This window comes from Hemiscyllium ocellatum, chromosome 2, assembly GCF_020745735.1.
Source record: "Hemiscyllium ocellatum isolate sHemOce1 chromosome 2, sHemOce1.pat.X.cur, whole genome shotgun sequence".
Taxonomy (NCBI): domain Eukaryota; kingdom Metazoa; phylum Chordata; class Chondrichthyes; order Orectolobiformes; family Hemiscylliidae; genus Hemiscyllium; species Hemiscyllium ocellatum.
In genome coordinates this window covers 31480841-31496229 of record NC_083402.1, presented here as the reverse complement: position 1 = coordinate 31496229, position 15389 = coordinate 31480841, and the positions used below count along the sequence as shown (strand labels likewise).

Genomic DNA, 15389 nt, shown 5'->3' with positions numbered 1-15389 from the left:
ATTTTCCCTGTAGCATTGGAGGCTAATGAAAAAGGGGAATATGTAAGATGTTAGAATTAAAAGATCAAAAAGATTATACAGGATTGAAGAACTTTGTAAATTAAAAGAGATAGAATTTTGTAGTTTGAGGCAAAGGAAGGCAAGAGAGACAGGGGAGGGAAGGGAGAGAGACAGAGAGAGAAAGAGAAAGAGAGAGAGATAGATAGAGATGGAGAAGCAAAAGCTGCAATTACAGAAGGAACTGTCATCCTGTTTCAAGATGGAGGGAAAACATAGAGCAATGCATTCTGACCCATGGTCTAACATAGGCTGACAATTGCCCAGTGATTTATCATAATAAATAGCCTTTAATTTTAGGAGTTGCAAGTTTCCCCTAAGGCTTTTAGGTGAAGTAAAATTACTGCATGTTAAATTGATCTTTGTGACCAGCTGCCATACTGATTACAGCTGTAAATAGATTAAGGCTAAGTATGAAAGCTGTCAGATGAAATTTCAAGCCACAAAATGGAGAACTTGTGACATTTGCTTGCTAGATGGACACTTAAAAACAAAATCTTACTAATTATATACAGTACCATCCTGAACTTCAGTTCATAATACAGATCTTTTTTAAGAGATGTTTTGGAGTAAGATAGCTAAAATTTCACTGGATGTTAAAATCTATTAACTCCACATCAGTTTAATTCAAAACTTTTATGACCAATATCATCCTTTTAAATCTTCAGGACAGTGACTGCAACATGCAACATGAATTTAAACATATATAAATATATTTATATACTGAAATATTTCCAACATTAAGCCCTAAAATAGATTTCCGGAAATCAGCACTCATTCAATCTGTTTAACACATTGTCACCTTATCTCACCTCTTTACATCTAGAATGAAAAGCTGCTTCCATTTTCCTTCTGGTTTCAGGGACATAAGACTCTTTAATGACAGGCGTGTAGTGAGGGTATTTTAAGGTCACCTTGTATTTGTTATCACTAGTTTTTTCCAAATCATCAAGAAAGTCATCTGGGAGGCCCCCTGTGAGAAGCATCCAAGCTAAATTTACAGTTGCACACAGCAAATTAGATTACAGAACAAATTTACAGAAATGAATAAAAATCCTCATCATCACCATCTGAAGTAGTCTGATGATAAATCCTTAGCTCATTCTTTTCTGAAGAATCAGCCTGAGCCATTTTCTCAGCAGGTTTTGTCAATGGTGGCTTGCCATTGCCCTCCACATAGGTAAAGAATAGCTCCTAAGTCAACCTCAACTGGAACTAAATTCAAACCTGTGCTTTTGGTGTCATTCTGAACCATACACCAGCCATCTAGCCAACTGAACTAATTGCTCCAAATTAAAAATAAAAACAATTAAACCAAATTTATCCTTTAGTAATGGACTTTTGTAGTGTTTGGTCACAGGAAAAATCTTTACTCACCTTAATCATAACTAAGAAATTCATATCTTCATTCACAAATTATGTCCATGCATATAAGTGGATGATTACAGAAAGCCAGTAACATCAAAGCTGCAAAAGCATCCTTTCATTTGACTTTCTTTGTTTGCCTCATCGCATCCTTGCTGACTTGCCATTTCACAGAAGCCAATCAAAATATTATACCTCTTTGAAGGAGTAATTCTTTAGAAACCTTAATGAAAGCTAGTTAACATTGGAAGATTGCAGAGCTTGATTCTGACTGCCTAGACAAGTGCATACCTTATTTTGCAATTACTAAGTACAACCATGAGGGCAAACTTTCTGACTTCAACATGTTAAGCTGGATTTTGCAGTACCTTACCAGTGGTAAGTTTGATTAGGAACCAAAAAAGAAAGTAAATTAAAGACAAGGGGCATGGCTGAAATATTAATTGAATACTTTTTATAAGCAGATGTTCTCCACACCATACTAACACAAAAGGAAACGTGGTCACTAGAACGGTTAAAATTGATGAGGAGGAGGTCATAGAGGTTTCACAGTACTGATAAAGCTCTTATGACCCATCATATCCATGATGGTCATCAATTATCTATTTGCTCCTATCCAATTGTCCAGCACTTGACCCATAGCATTGTATGCTATAGTGTTTCAAATGCTCATCTAAATACTTTACAACTTGAGGGTTCCTGCCTCAACATGCTGTTAGCAGTTGGTTCTAGACATGCCCAATGTGGGGGAAAAAATGTCTAGGTAGGGAAAAAAAAATTTCATATTTCCTCTAAACTTCCTACTACTTACCATAAAACTGTGCCCCTGGTTATTGACACCTGTACTAAGGGGGGGCGTTTTATCCCTAACTACCCTGTTGATGTCTGTAAAAAGTTTGTACACTTCAAACAGGCTCTCTGCCCTTGGCTTTCTCTGCTCTATGAAAAAGTAACCCCAGTCTATCCACATCTCTTTGCGTTGCTGAATCACTCCAGCTAAGGCAACATCCTGGTGAATCACTTTTGCACCCTCTTTTGGGCAACCACATCCTTCAACTAGAACTGGCAACCAGAATGCATGCAGCACTTAAGCTGTGGCCTAACTAACATCATATACAGCTCAATCATAACCTCTTGCTCATCAAGTTCTATTGCCTTGACTAATAGAAGCAAGTATTTAATATGGCTTCTGAGCCATCTTATGTACTTAAGGTATGCAATAAATTGTTGGTACATAAAGTTGAAAAGGCACAGGGACTTAAAGAAAGGAACTGAGAATTTTGATTTTCCTGATAAGTAAAGGCCTAGATTTTCGTATTTAGGACACAATTTCACAGTTGGCAGACAAACCAAAAGCTTGGGAGAATTGTAAACTGCAAAAAGGACAGTTTAGAACATCAATGGGACATTAACAAGTTAGAGGAGTAGGCATTTAAAAGTCAAAAAAAAGAAGTGTGAGTTGCTACACTTTGATGCAAAGAACAAGAAAAGACAGCTTAAAATAAAGGGTATGGCTCTAAAGGGTGTGCAGAAGCAATGTGACTTTCCTCATAGGCTATTAATGGTAGCAGGGCAGAGATGCTTATTAAAATACGCAGATTTCTAGCTTCATTAACAGGGGCATACAGCACAAGAACAGGGAAGTTATGATGAACTTACATAGGATGCTGGCTGGACCTACCTCAGATGGAATACTGGTTCTTGGGACCGCACAAAAGAAAGAGTATGAATACACTAAGGACAGTATGTAAGATATTTATGGGAATGATTTCAGGGATTTTAAAGTTTCAAGTTTAAACCAGGCAGGTTGACTTTGATTGGTTAAGGCACTGTTCTGTGTAAAAATAAAGTGAATCACTGTCATCTATTTTCTTGAGTTGAGCTCCAATTAAAATAACACGAAATTTACTTATTTTATAGTTTTGTTGCTTTATTTCTTTTTCTGTTTTGATTTGTCCAGTTATCTTCCCATATGTCATTTATTTCCTCCGAAAATGGCAAGGATGGGTTATTTCAATAGTTCATAAGATCACAAGAACTAGGAGTAGGCATCTGGCCCTTTGAGCCTGCTCTGTCATTCAATAAAATCACGACTGATCTTTTCATGGATTTAGATCCACTTAACTGCGCACTCACTGTATCTCTTAATTCCTTGACCATTCTAAAAATATCTACCTTAGCTTTAAATCCTTTAATGACATAGCAATAACTACTTCACTATGGAATTCCATAGATTAACAACCCTCTAGGTGAAGTTCCTTTTCAATTCAATCCTAAATCTGCTCCCTCTATTCTTGAGGCAATGCCCTCTTGTCGCAGCTTTACCTGCCAGTGGAAACGTCCTCTCTACTTCTATCTTATCTATCCTCTTCATCATTTTATATGTTTCTATAATATCTCTCCTCATTCGTCTGAGTTCTAGTGAATATAATCCCAATCTACTCAGTCTCTCCTCATAAGCCAACCCCCTCAACTACAGAATCAACCTAGTGAACTTCCTTTGCACCCTCTCCACTGCCAGTATATCGGTTCTCAAGTAAGGAGATCAAAACTGCAGACAGTACTCCAGATGTGGCCTCACCAGCACCTTGCACAGCAGTAACATTACCTCCCTGCTTTTAAATTCAATCCCTTCAGCAATGAAGGACAAAATTCCATTTGCATTCCTGATTACTTGTTGTACCTGCTGACCAACCTTCTGTGATTCATGCACAAGGACACCCAGATCACTCTGCATGGCAGCATGCTACAACCTTTTAACCATTCAAGTAATAATCCTTTTTACTGTTACTCCTACCACAATGTATGACTTCACATTTATTAACATTGTATTCCATCTGCCAGGCCTTCGCCCACTCATTCAATGTATCTATGTTCTTTTGCAAAGTTTCACAGTTCTCTGCCCACTTTGCTCTGCCACTCATCTTAGTGTCAGCTGCAAACTTTGACACCTCACACACAGTCCCCAAATCAAAATCATCTTTGTAAATTGTAAATAATTTTGGTCCCAACATCGATCCCTGAGGCACATCACTAGTCACTGGCTGCCAGCCAGAATAGCACTCATTTATTGTCGCTCTTTGCTACAGGTAAAGTATTAGCATGGATAGAAGATTGGTTGGTTGTCAACCAATCTTCTATCCATGCTAATACTTTACCTGTAATGCCATGCATCCTTATCTTATTCAGCAGCCTCTTGTGCGGCACCTTGTCGAAGGCCTTTTGGAAATCTAGGCACACCACATCCACTGGGTCCCTGATGTCCACCTTGCTTGTAATGTTTTCATAGAATTCCAAACGATTTGTTAAGCATTACCTGCCCTTCATGAACCCATGATGCGTCTGCCCAATGGACAATTTCTATTGGGATTTCATGCAATTTCTTCCTTAGTAATATACTCAAGCATCTTCCCCCACTACAGAGGTTAAGCTAACCGGTTCATTTCCACAAAATGTACCGGAAAATCTGCTGTAGTGCTATAAAACCCAAGTCACTTGCTTCAGAATTTACTTGAGCATGAGCCGTAAATAGAAGCAGTAAAACACCTGGCCTGGAAAATAGTGTTGATATCTAGTTACTTTTATACTAGACAGATTTGTTACTCCAAGGAGAATAAAGATTTATCACCACCAAATGCCTGGGAGAAAGTTACCACATTTTTCATGAACCATTGTTCATACCCAGTTCTTCCTTGGTAAACAGAAGAACAGTTGTGTCCTCACTGAGATTCATGCTGAAGTCAATACTGAGCTCACTCATTTCCTTCTTGATAGTCTTGAGCTCCTGAACAGTAAGGGAAAAAAAAATCAGTGTTATCTAATATTTCCATGATTTTAAAATTTATGCCACAGATCTTCTAATTAATTGGCTGTCCAGCTGTGAGAGTCTAGGTAACAAGATTCCACACGGTTCTAGAGCTCCCATGTAACATTGCCAGTGAAACATTTATATAACTGACGCATTTATTTGTATTGAATATGGAAGATAATAACATGACTGAACTTACTAATTGTGTTTCTTTTGGTAGGTGTAACCCATTCCTTCTTCCCAATTTCAACAGTCTCTCCAAGAATCGCTTAGCCTCTGGCTTCAGGGCCTTGAGATTACATTTTTTCTGTAATTGTGCATAAAACAGAAATTAATTTCAGACTATGAAAACTGGGACACAGGTGAGGATTGAAATTTCAAGTCAAAAATTTGAAATAGTGCAAACTAACATCAAATACTGGCACAGTGAGAATTGCTATCAAGGCAATTAGGCCTTTGCACTATAAAAATGTGCAGCAATGTTGTGCTTACCCTTTTAAAAATGGTTATAATGAGCTCTGCTTTGCCCAACTAAAGTGGTAGTGCAAGCAGAATGCTTAGCTCTGTATTAAGAACATGCATTACATATATAGAGTCATAGAGGTGTACCAGCAAGGAAACAGACCCTTCGGTCCAACCCGTCCATGCTGACCAGTTATCCAAACCCTATCTAGTCCCACCTGCCAGCACCCAGCCCATATCCCTCCAAACCCTTCCTATTCATACAACCATCCAAATGCCTTTTAAATGTTGCAATTGTACCAGTCTCCACCACTTCCTCTGGCAGCTCATTCCATACACGTACCACCCTGTGTGAAAAAGTTGCCCCTTAGGTCCCTTTTATATCTTTCCCCTCTCACCCTAAACCTATGCCCTCTAGTTCTGGAAACCCCCAACCTAGGGAAAAGACTTTGTCTATTTATCCTATCCATGCCCCTCATAATTTTGTAAACGTCTATAAGATCACCCCTCAGCTTCCGACGCTCTGTACCTAAAGAGTATTTGGCAACCTTGAAATGTCCCAGTGCTTATAGTCAAGAAAATACTTTTAAAGTATAGCCATTGTTGTAATATAGGAAATATGTAGTCAAGACCTACAAAACAGCAATATGATAATAACCAGGCCAGTTGTTTCTGTGGATGTTGATTTAGGAATAAATATTTGTCAGGACAAAAGGATGAACTCTTTTTCTCTTCATTAAATAGAATAATAGATACTTGACATCCTCTTGAGAGGACCTCAACTCAATGTTGCATCTAAAATATAGTTGAATGTGTACCACCTTCACCACATTGCACTAAAGTATCAGCCGAGATTTTGTGCTCTAGACTGAGATTTGAACTCTTTATTCAGAAATAAGAACTGTACAAACTGAGTCAAAGCTGACACCGAGGACCACATTTTCACAGAGTTGGGAAGACTACATGTCTTTTTAAAATATCAGCTGGCACTCCTCTTTTTGCACACTGAATTTTTGCATGCTGTAATATGAACAGGACATGAATCATACTGGTATTAGTGCTGAATTTAAACTGGTCATAATTTAACCTAAATAAGCTCTGACTACAGCACATGGACTGCAGTAGATCAAGGAGGCAACTCTTCAACACTGTCTCAAGGGCAACTATCGATGGACACTAAATGCTGGCTCAGTCAGCAATGCCCACGCCCAATGAGCAAATGAAACAAAAATGTTTCCAGGGTCTGAAGCAATAGTGTCTGGAATAGACATAACTGTCTTGAAGTGAAAAGATCTTTTTATTCTAAAAATTCCTCTTCTAGAACTTTGTGGGGAAAGAATCAGGCTTAAATTGTAAGTGCAAGTTTTAAAAAAAATTATTGCAGGACTGATTTGATTGACAGGACACCTGGTGTAGGTTAGACAAAACAAATTTTTGTTCATCCAATTCCAAGAGAATTTGTTGTTGACATTTCCCAAACTTTATATCAAGATGAATGCCTGGGTGAGTCTCAAAAGCTGCAATCACTTGAGCAGGGGGATTCTCAGTTCACATCTCTCTTTGATACAGCTTCTGAATAGAAGTTTGTTTTTAAAAGAGATTGAAATTTGAGGAGACTTAAAAGCTTTGATGAGTGTCATGAGTGGGAGTTCATTTCACGATCATGTGAAAGAGACAGCTATATTTGATTGTTTGAATTTATTTTTCATCTCCAAAAGATTCTAAGTTCCGCTTATGGTGGATTCTTGTTGAGTGACTACAGAAGTGAATTGGGATAGAAGGACCAAGGAAGGTATGAACAAGACATGTGCTGGTATGGAAAGATCATGGGGTATGTGGTGGATAGCAGGGGTGAGGACTAGAGAACCATGCAGCAACTAAAACAACTGAGTTGAAGTCTGAGAGAAGTGAGGCAAACAGTCTTTCTATCTCTATGTCTCCACCATTGTCCAGAGTGGAAACTGAGTTTCACCTTTAAACAAGGTGTGTACCAAAGAAATTTCTTGACTTGAGCAACCTGCCTCAAAAAGGAAAGAACAGTTCCTATAGTAGGGAAAGCAGATCTGCAGAATAGGATATTTTGCTAAGAAGCTTGTATTTCCAATAAAACACCTTTCATTGTTTTAGGTGTTGTTATTCTAAAGCAACTAATTGTATGTCAAGGTAAAAAGAAATACATTAATGCCCAATAACTAGACAAACTGTTATTTGATAGAATAATCTATCAAGCAAAATGAATGTACTTACTCTGCTTGTTCCTGATATTGAAGATATTAAATCATTCAGTTCTGCAAATGAATTACATGCTATTGTAAAGATTGATTTGGACTGGGGTGTACAAAGTTAAAAATGACACAACACCAGGCGATCGTCCAACAGGTTTAATTGGAAGCACACTAGTTTTCGGAGCATCGCTCCTTCATCAGGTGATAGTGGAGGACTCGATCGTAACACAGAATTTATAGCAAAAATTTACAATCTTACAATGCTACACTTCTCCAGCTTCCACCCAAAACATATTAAAACAGCCATTCCCTATGGACAAGTCCTATTTATACACCGGATCTGCTCAGATGAGGAGGAACGTGACGGACACCTGGAAGTAATCAAGGATGCCCTCACAAGAACGGGTACGATGCTCAACTCATCGACCGCCAGTTCCGATGTGCCACAGCAAGGAACCGTAATGACCTTCTCAGGAGACAGACACGTGCTGCAACTGACAGGGTACCCTTAGTTGTTCAGTACTTCCCAGGAGCTGAAAAATTACGCCATGTTCTTCGTGACCTGCAACAATGAGGATGAGCACTTCACCAAGACATTCCCCACACCTCCACTACTTGCCTTTAAACAACCACCAAACCTCAAACAGATTATTGTTCGTAGCAAACTGCCCGGCTCTCAGGACAACTCCATACAACCCTGTCACGGTGGATGCTGCACGACGTGTCAGATTGTGGACATAGATACCACTATTATGCGTGGGCACACCTCCCACCTTGTACATGGCAACGTTGACTATCTTATACGTTGCAGGCAAGGATGCCTGGAGGCATGGCATATTGGGGAAACCGAGCAAAGGCTATGACAACGGATGAATGGGCACCGCACAACAATCAACAGACAAGAGGGTTGGGGAACACTTCAGTGGTCCAGGACATTCAGCCTTGGACCTTCGGGTGACCATCCTCCGAGGTAGACTTCGGGACAGGCAGCAGAGAAAAGTGGCCAAGCAGAGGCTGATAGCTAAGTTCGGTACCCAAGGGAGGGTCTCAACCAGGACCTTGGGTTCATGTCACATTACAGGTGATCACCATTGCACTACACACACACACACACACACACACACACACACACACACACATTCCTACACACACACTCTCACATACACATGGACACAGGTACACACAGACCCGCACACAGACATCCACACACACCCTTATAGACACACACACTCCCACATGCACCCCCTCACAGACTTAAGACACTCTGCACTCACTACACACACACACACACACACACACACACTTTCTCACACTCACAACCCCCACCCCAGACAGACAGACAGATACACACACACACACACACACAGACAAAGATCCACATGCACACACATATTTTGTGGGGTGAATTTGTACTTGCAGAGTTACATTGCACTTTGCTCAAAAACTACATGCATTCATGTAGAACTCTGAGCTCAAAAACTGCATGAATTTATGTAAAACTCTGTTATCTCACTTTTTAGGTTAGAATCAATCTAAACATCATGGCATAGACAGAGAACACAGGGGGACCAACACCTTCAACATATTGTCTAGCTATCACCATTGTTAACAGCTAACCCGAGAATGCAACTTTAAAAAAAAGGTTTTGTGATTTACACATGAAAGAAGTGAAACTATCACTGTATTCTAACAGATGAAAGGTTTAACAGACAATCAATTTTTCAGTGTATAATTTCAGTTACATCACACTGTAAATTTTTGCTATAAATTCTGTGTTACGATCGAGCCCTCCACAATCACCTGATGAAGGAGTGTCACTCCGAAAGCTAGTGTGCTTCCAATTAAACCTGTTGGACTATAACCTGGTGTTGTGTGATTTTTAACGTTGTAAAGATTGGTCGTCAAATCCCTGAATAAGTAGGACACAGGTTTCCAACTCAGCATTTAAAGTCTATATCAGAGAATCATAGAGACTGACTCTGTGATGGTCCAAACAGCCAACTAAATCTTTAAAATCTATGGGTTTAGGAAGCCAATGTTTCCCCTGATCTTGTGAATTCTTTTTATTTCAAGAGAGAAAAATGATCATTTTCCTTTAGTTACTGAGAGATAATAAAGTTGCACGTCTCAATTCTGCAACCGTCACTGTCCCTAAGATATTGGTCAAAATTTTCACCTGTAGAGCCACAATCCGTTGATACACATCCCCTCTCATAGACATGTCCACATCAAATTCTGAAAGCTTCTTGTCAGCCTCAGTGCAAGCAGCACGCACATCCTTGTTGTCAGAAACATGCTGTAGAAAAGTAAGAGTGCTGTGTTCCACTGAAAGAAATTAAACAAGGATGTTAGTGTTTATGCTTAAAAAATGAAATGGATACTAGTAGTAAAGCTTATGAAGATGCTTACTGTGAAAATAAATCTACTATCTAACTGTAAGTAGTAATGAAAGAAAGGCCGGTGTTGATAGAGTTTTATGTCACCTCTCTCAGAAATATTTCGAAGCAATTCACACAACACCAAGTGCAATGATGGCTGCTAGCCAGAAAAACAAGTATCATTTTATCATATTTAAAATCAGTTAGGTCTAGTTTAATAGATTAAGTGAAAATTGAGAACTTGACAACTCTTGCTTCAGTTAATTCATTAACAGGAAGATAATTAAGGCTCTGATTAAGTCATATTAAGCAAGTGTGTGGTAAGAACAACAGGTAAGAGAGGGAATTGATAACTTTCAGAGTTTATCATTATATCTGATTGCTGAATAAAATTAACACTTATTGCATTTCTAGTAAATGCACATTAATATGCTTTTTTAACTGAAATAAACTTTGTGCTCCAAAATAAACTATGTTTTACCTAAATGTTTCCACCTCAAACATTATGAAAATTAGCAACCTCCAGGCAAGGGCCTTGGTGAATTTCAGGTCTTACCAGATTTTGAGTTTGGCAGTTTCATGAAAGTTAGGCTGACTGAGGTTAAGGGTCAGTTGGAGCGCTGGAATAGCTTTGTAAGCAGCTGATCAATAGTCTGGAGCCGCAGTACCAAAGTAGTGCCAAACCGAATTATCAATTAAAAGCAAAGAGCTATGGATGCTGGAAATCCGAAATGAGTTTGAGAAATCAGGTCTGGAGCATCTTTAGAGACTGAAACATAGTTAACATTTTGAATGCGACCTTGCTCGAGAATTTTGAAGAAGTCATACTAAACTCAAAATATTATTTCTCTCTCCATAGATGCTGCTAGGCCTAGTAAGTTTATCCAACGCTTTTTGCTTTTATTCTAAATCAAACTATTCATACAAATTATTTTGTTTTACTCAAATTGGTGCACAGTACATTTTATAAATGTCCAGTTTTGGGACAACTGGATTTGAAATACCATATCTGCACTATGATTGAAATGATGTGGAGGTGCCGGTGTTGGACTGGGGTAAACAAAGTCTGAAGTCAAACAACACTGAGTTATTGACCAACAGGTTTATTTGAAATCACAAGCTCTCGGAGTGCTGCACCTTCATCAGGTGAAGTGGAGAACTGTGGATGCTGCAAGTCTCAAACTGTTCTGCCAGATTACACACAATTGATTTATGCAAATATATACCCAAATCCCTCTGTTCCTGCACCCCTTTTAGGACTGTACCGTTTATTTCATATTGTTTGCCAATGTTCTTGCTAAAATGAAGTACTTCATGTTTCTCCATGTCTAGCTTCATCTGCCACATGCCTGCTCATTCTACCAATTGTCTGTTTTTTTGAAATTTAACAGTATCCTATTATGGTTTATATTGTTTCCAAGTTTTGTATCATCTGCCCTGCAGGCCAAAGTCTGAATTATTAATACATATCAGGAAAAGCAAAGGTGTCACCAATGACCCTGGGGAAGTGAACTTTAAACATTCCTCCAGTCTGTAATGCATCTGTTGACCAATACTGTTTCTTGCCATCCATCCAACCTTACATCCATGTTGATACTATCCTTTTTACTTCATGAAAAGCGAGCTTAAATTATCTTCAGGAAACTGCAGCAATTGAATGATTAACTGGGCACCCTCTAAGGAGCAACTTTTGACACTGACAACATAGGGATGATACGTTGTCATTAGAAGCATTTTACGGTTCAATCACACATATATCATTGTTAATGTCTTTTGCATGAGAACAGATGGAGTTTATTATTAAAATTCAACTCAATAATTGCAGGTGTGCCGGTGAGACAATAAAATTCAGTTCTAGTTGGATTTTGTTTGATTCTTTCATGGGATGTGGGCATACTGACTATGCCAGCATTTATTGCCTGTCCCTAAATGTTTTGGAGAAATTGTCAGTGAGTTTTATTCCTCATCTGCTGCAATCCTCGGTGTGCAGGGACATGCTCAATGCTATTAAGAATTGAGTTCCAGAATTTTGACTCAGTGACAATAAAGGGGTGGTGTTATAGTTCCAAGTCAGGATGTTATGCAACTGGGAAAGGCACTTGCATCTGGTGGTGATCCCTTGCATCTGTTGCCCTTGTCCTTCTCGGCAGTAGAGGTCACAGGTTTGAAGGTGCTGTTGAAGGATCTTTGGTGACTTTCTGCAGTGCACCTTTTAGACACACACTGCTGCCACTGTGTGTCAGTGATGAAGGGAGTGAAAGTTGAAGGTGCTAGATTGATTGATTAACCATGTTATCTTATTTTTAAAATTCTCAAAAAGCCAGTACAAACACTTCTGCATCGTAACAATTCTGTGGTTATCCTTAGTGACAGGAAGAACATGTTTTGGGAAGAAACATCAGGTTAGGTTTCAGACAAATTCTATTCTTGACAAACTGTATAGACAAGTAGTCAATGCCTGCACCTGGGATATCTGACCCAACAAGATAGCCACAAGAAAGGCATTTCTCCAATTAAGGAAGTTTAATTACCAATGGCTCAAAGCATATTCAATTAATGATCTTGATTCACATGGGGCCTTATATACATAAAAACAGAAGTTTATCCTCAAGAATCAAGAAGAAAGATGAAAAATAATTGAAGGGAAACTGTAAATGGCTGGTCCCACTTTCTCCATCCAAACCATCATGTTATGTACCTGTGCACTAACTTCAGGGTGGCACAGTGGTTAGCACTTCTGCCTCACAGCGCCAGAGATCCAGATTCAATTCTAGCCTTGGTTGACTCTGTGTGTGGAGTTTACACGTTCTTTTTGTGTCTCTATGGATTTTCTCCAGGTGCTCTGGATCCCTCCCACAGTCCAAAGATATGCAGGTAAGGTAGGCTGGCTATGCTAAACTGCACGGTAGTGTCCAGGGATAGGCAGGCTAGGTGGATTAATCATGGTAAGCGCAGGGTTATGGGGATAGGGTTGGTGGCTAGGCCTGGGTGAGAGGCTCTTCAGAGGGCTGCTGCAGACTTGATGGGCCGAATGGCCTCTTTCCACATTGAAGGGACTTTATAAACTCTTTCCCAGGGGTATTTCCCTTACCCCTCCAGTAGCATTGCCTCTTTCAAACACCACCCTGTACCAATCTTTCACACACATGCATTATAATTCTTATTCTTTATGGCCCAGCATGTCTCATGCTCAGAAAAATTTCTGTGTTAAATTCATCTGAATTGGATGGAATATAGTGCTGAGGAACACACTTCACTGTATTTCTAGCCTCTGTTCTCTTGTCCCAGTTTTAAATTCAAAGGTGTCAGAAGAATAATTGTTCATTTAAGGCAAAATATATATTGATGATATATATTAATAGCATTTTGACATGCCTTCCATATATGTTGCCTTCTGAGCATCTGTTAGACATAGGAAAATGGCATTCTCCTGGTGTCTTTGGTACATCTGCAAATTGATTTTAAGTTACACAAATCCAGCAGCACAATGTTTTGCTTGTGTTTGATTACACGTGGTAGTAATACTGAACCAATAATCCAACGACTCAAACTGATGATTTGCAGCCTTCAGTTTAAATCCCACCACCGTAATTCGGAAGCTAAATACAATCAATTAAATAAATGCTGAAATTAAAAATCTAATATCAATGATAGAAACCACGAAACTATTGGGTTATTGGGAAAAACATCTGATTCACTAATACTATATAGCAAAGGAAATATGTCTTTATCAGATCTGACCTATGTGCCATCCAGACCGACAGCAATATGACTGTGTCTTAACTACCCTCCCAAATAGTCCAGCAAGCCACTTTGTTACATTCAAGGTAATGGCTCATCTACAACTGGAGATAAACAATAAATTTTGGCATTGCCAACAATGACCAAATCCCATGAATTAGTAAAAAATGGCAAACACAGGCATTTCTTATTTATTGTTTAATGACTTACCATCATACTCAACATCCATATTTGCCAGAGCCATCAGTGTATTTTTATATGTGACATCTTTCATGTCTAATGCTCCGATAGAGTCATACACTTGTTTGCTTTTGTGAATGAGAGCATCTGTCCGATCTCTGATTTGATCTGGTGTTAGATTCCATTGCAACTTGTTCATAATTATTATTCTGGGAACATTCGTAACAGAATCTAGAACAATTTCTGCTGCTGCAAGCACGTGAAGAGAAGCTGTGGACACAAGCTTTAAGAAATAAAATAATAAAACAAACATTTTGGACAGACAAGCATTTTGTACAGTTTTGCATTAAAACTTAATACATTGTTCTGCATATATTTGAAAAAGAATCAAAAAATGATTAAGTCTTACTGCATTTCTGGGTGTATACAACCTACTTGGATTTTAATACATTTTTGTTATTCTACAGTGCATTAATTTTTAGTTTGATCATTAGCAAATGACCTTGTGCTCCTCTGATGGTTCAGTAGGTAAATGAAGTGCATTTGTGACACTTATCCCACTATGCCATGAAGTTCTCAGGTTCTGATAAAGTACTATGTTGCTTATTTTTATATTCAATGGGATGTGTGCAATGCTTGCTAGGCCAACCATCACTGCATATCCCTAAATACATGAGTCACCTTCTCGAACTGCTGCAATCCAGGAGGTGTAAATATAATCACTACGCAGTCAGGGTGTTCCAGGACTTTGATCTAGTGCATTTGAAAGATCCATGATATAGCTACCCTGCTGATTCAGACAATTGGATAACGTCTCGGAACCATTATAGTTGAGTTCAGTGAACCAGGATGCTAAATAAAACAGTCAACTAGGCTTCTCACTTCTGACCGCAAAGCCATGTCCTGAAAACACGTATTGGTGAAGAGCTCGGAAGGGAACTTGCAGATGGGATATTCCCATGTATCTGCTGCCCTTGTCATTCTAGATGGAAGTGGCTGTAGATTTGGAAGGTGCTGTCTAAGAATTTCTGCACTGCATCTTATAGATCAAATACACTGCTGCATTCAATGTCAGTAGTGGAGGGTGTGGAAGCTTGTAGATGTGATGCCAATTAAGTGAGCTGCTGTTTTGTCCTGGATGGTGTCAAGCTTCCTAAGTGTTGAAAATGGGGA

The 15389-nt window shown here is 39.0% G+C and overlaps 1 protein-coding gene across 1 annotated transcript in view; it reads right to left on the bottom strand.

Moving 5' to 3' along the window:
* The window catches only part of LOC132821387 (neurolysin, mitochondrial-like), a 50202-nt gene extending 35787 nt beyond the window's left edge, over positions 1–14415 (bottom strand). Inside the window, exons 1-5 of the mRNA XM_060833970.1 lie at positions 14247–14415; positions 10094–10242; positions 5430–5537; positions 5104–5206; positions 870–1030 (exon numbers count right to left, since the gene is read on the bottom strand). Coding sequence (XP_060689953.1) covers positions 870–1030; positions 5104–5206; positions 5430–5537; positions 10094–10242; positions 14247–14415 — 690 coding nt within the window. The remainder of the gene's footprint in view (positions 1–869; positions 1031–5103; positions 5207–5429; positions 5538–10093; positions 10243–14246) is intronic.
* Positions 14416–15389: the final 974 nt, after the last annotated feature.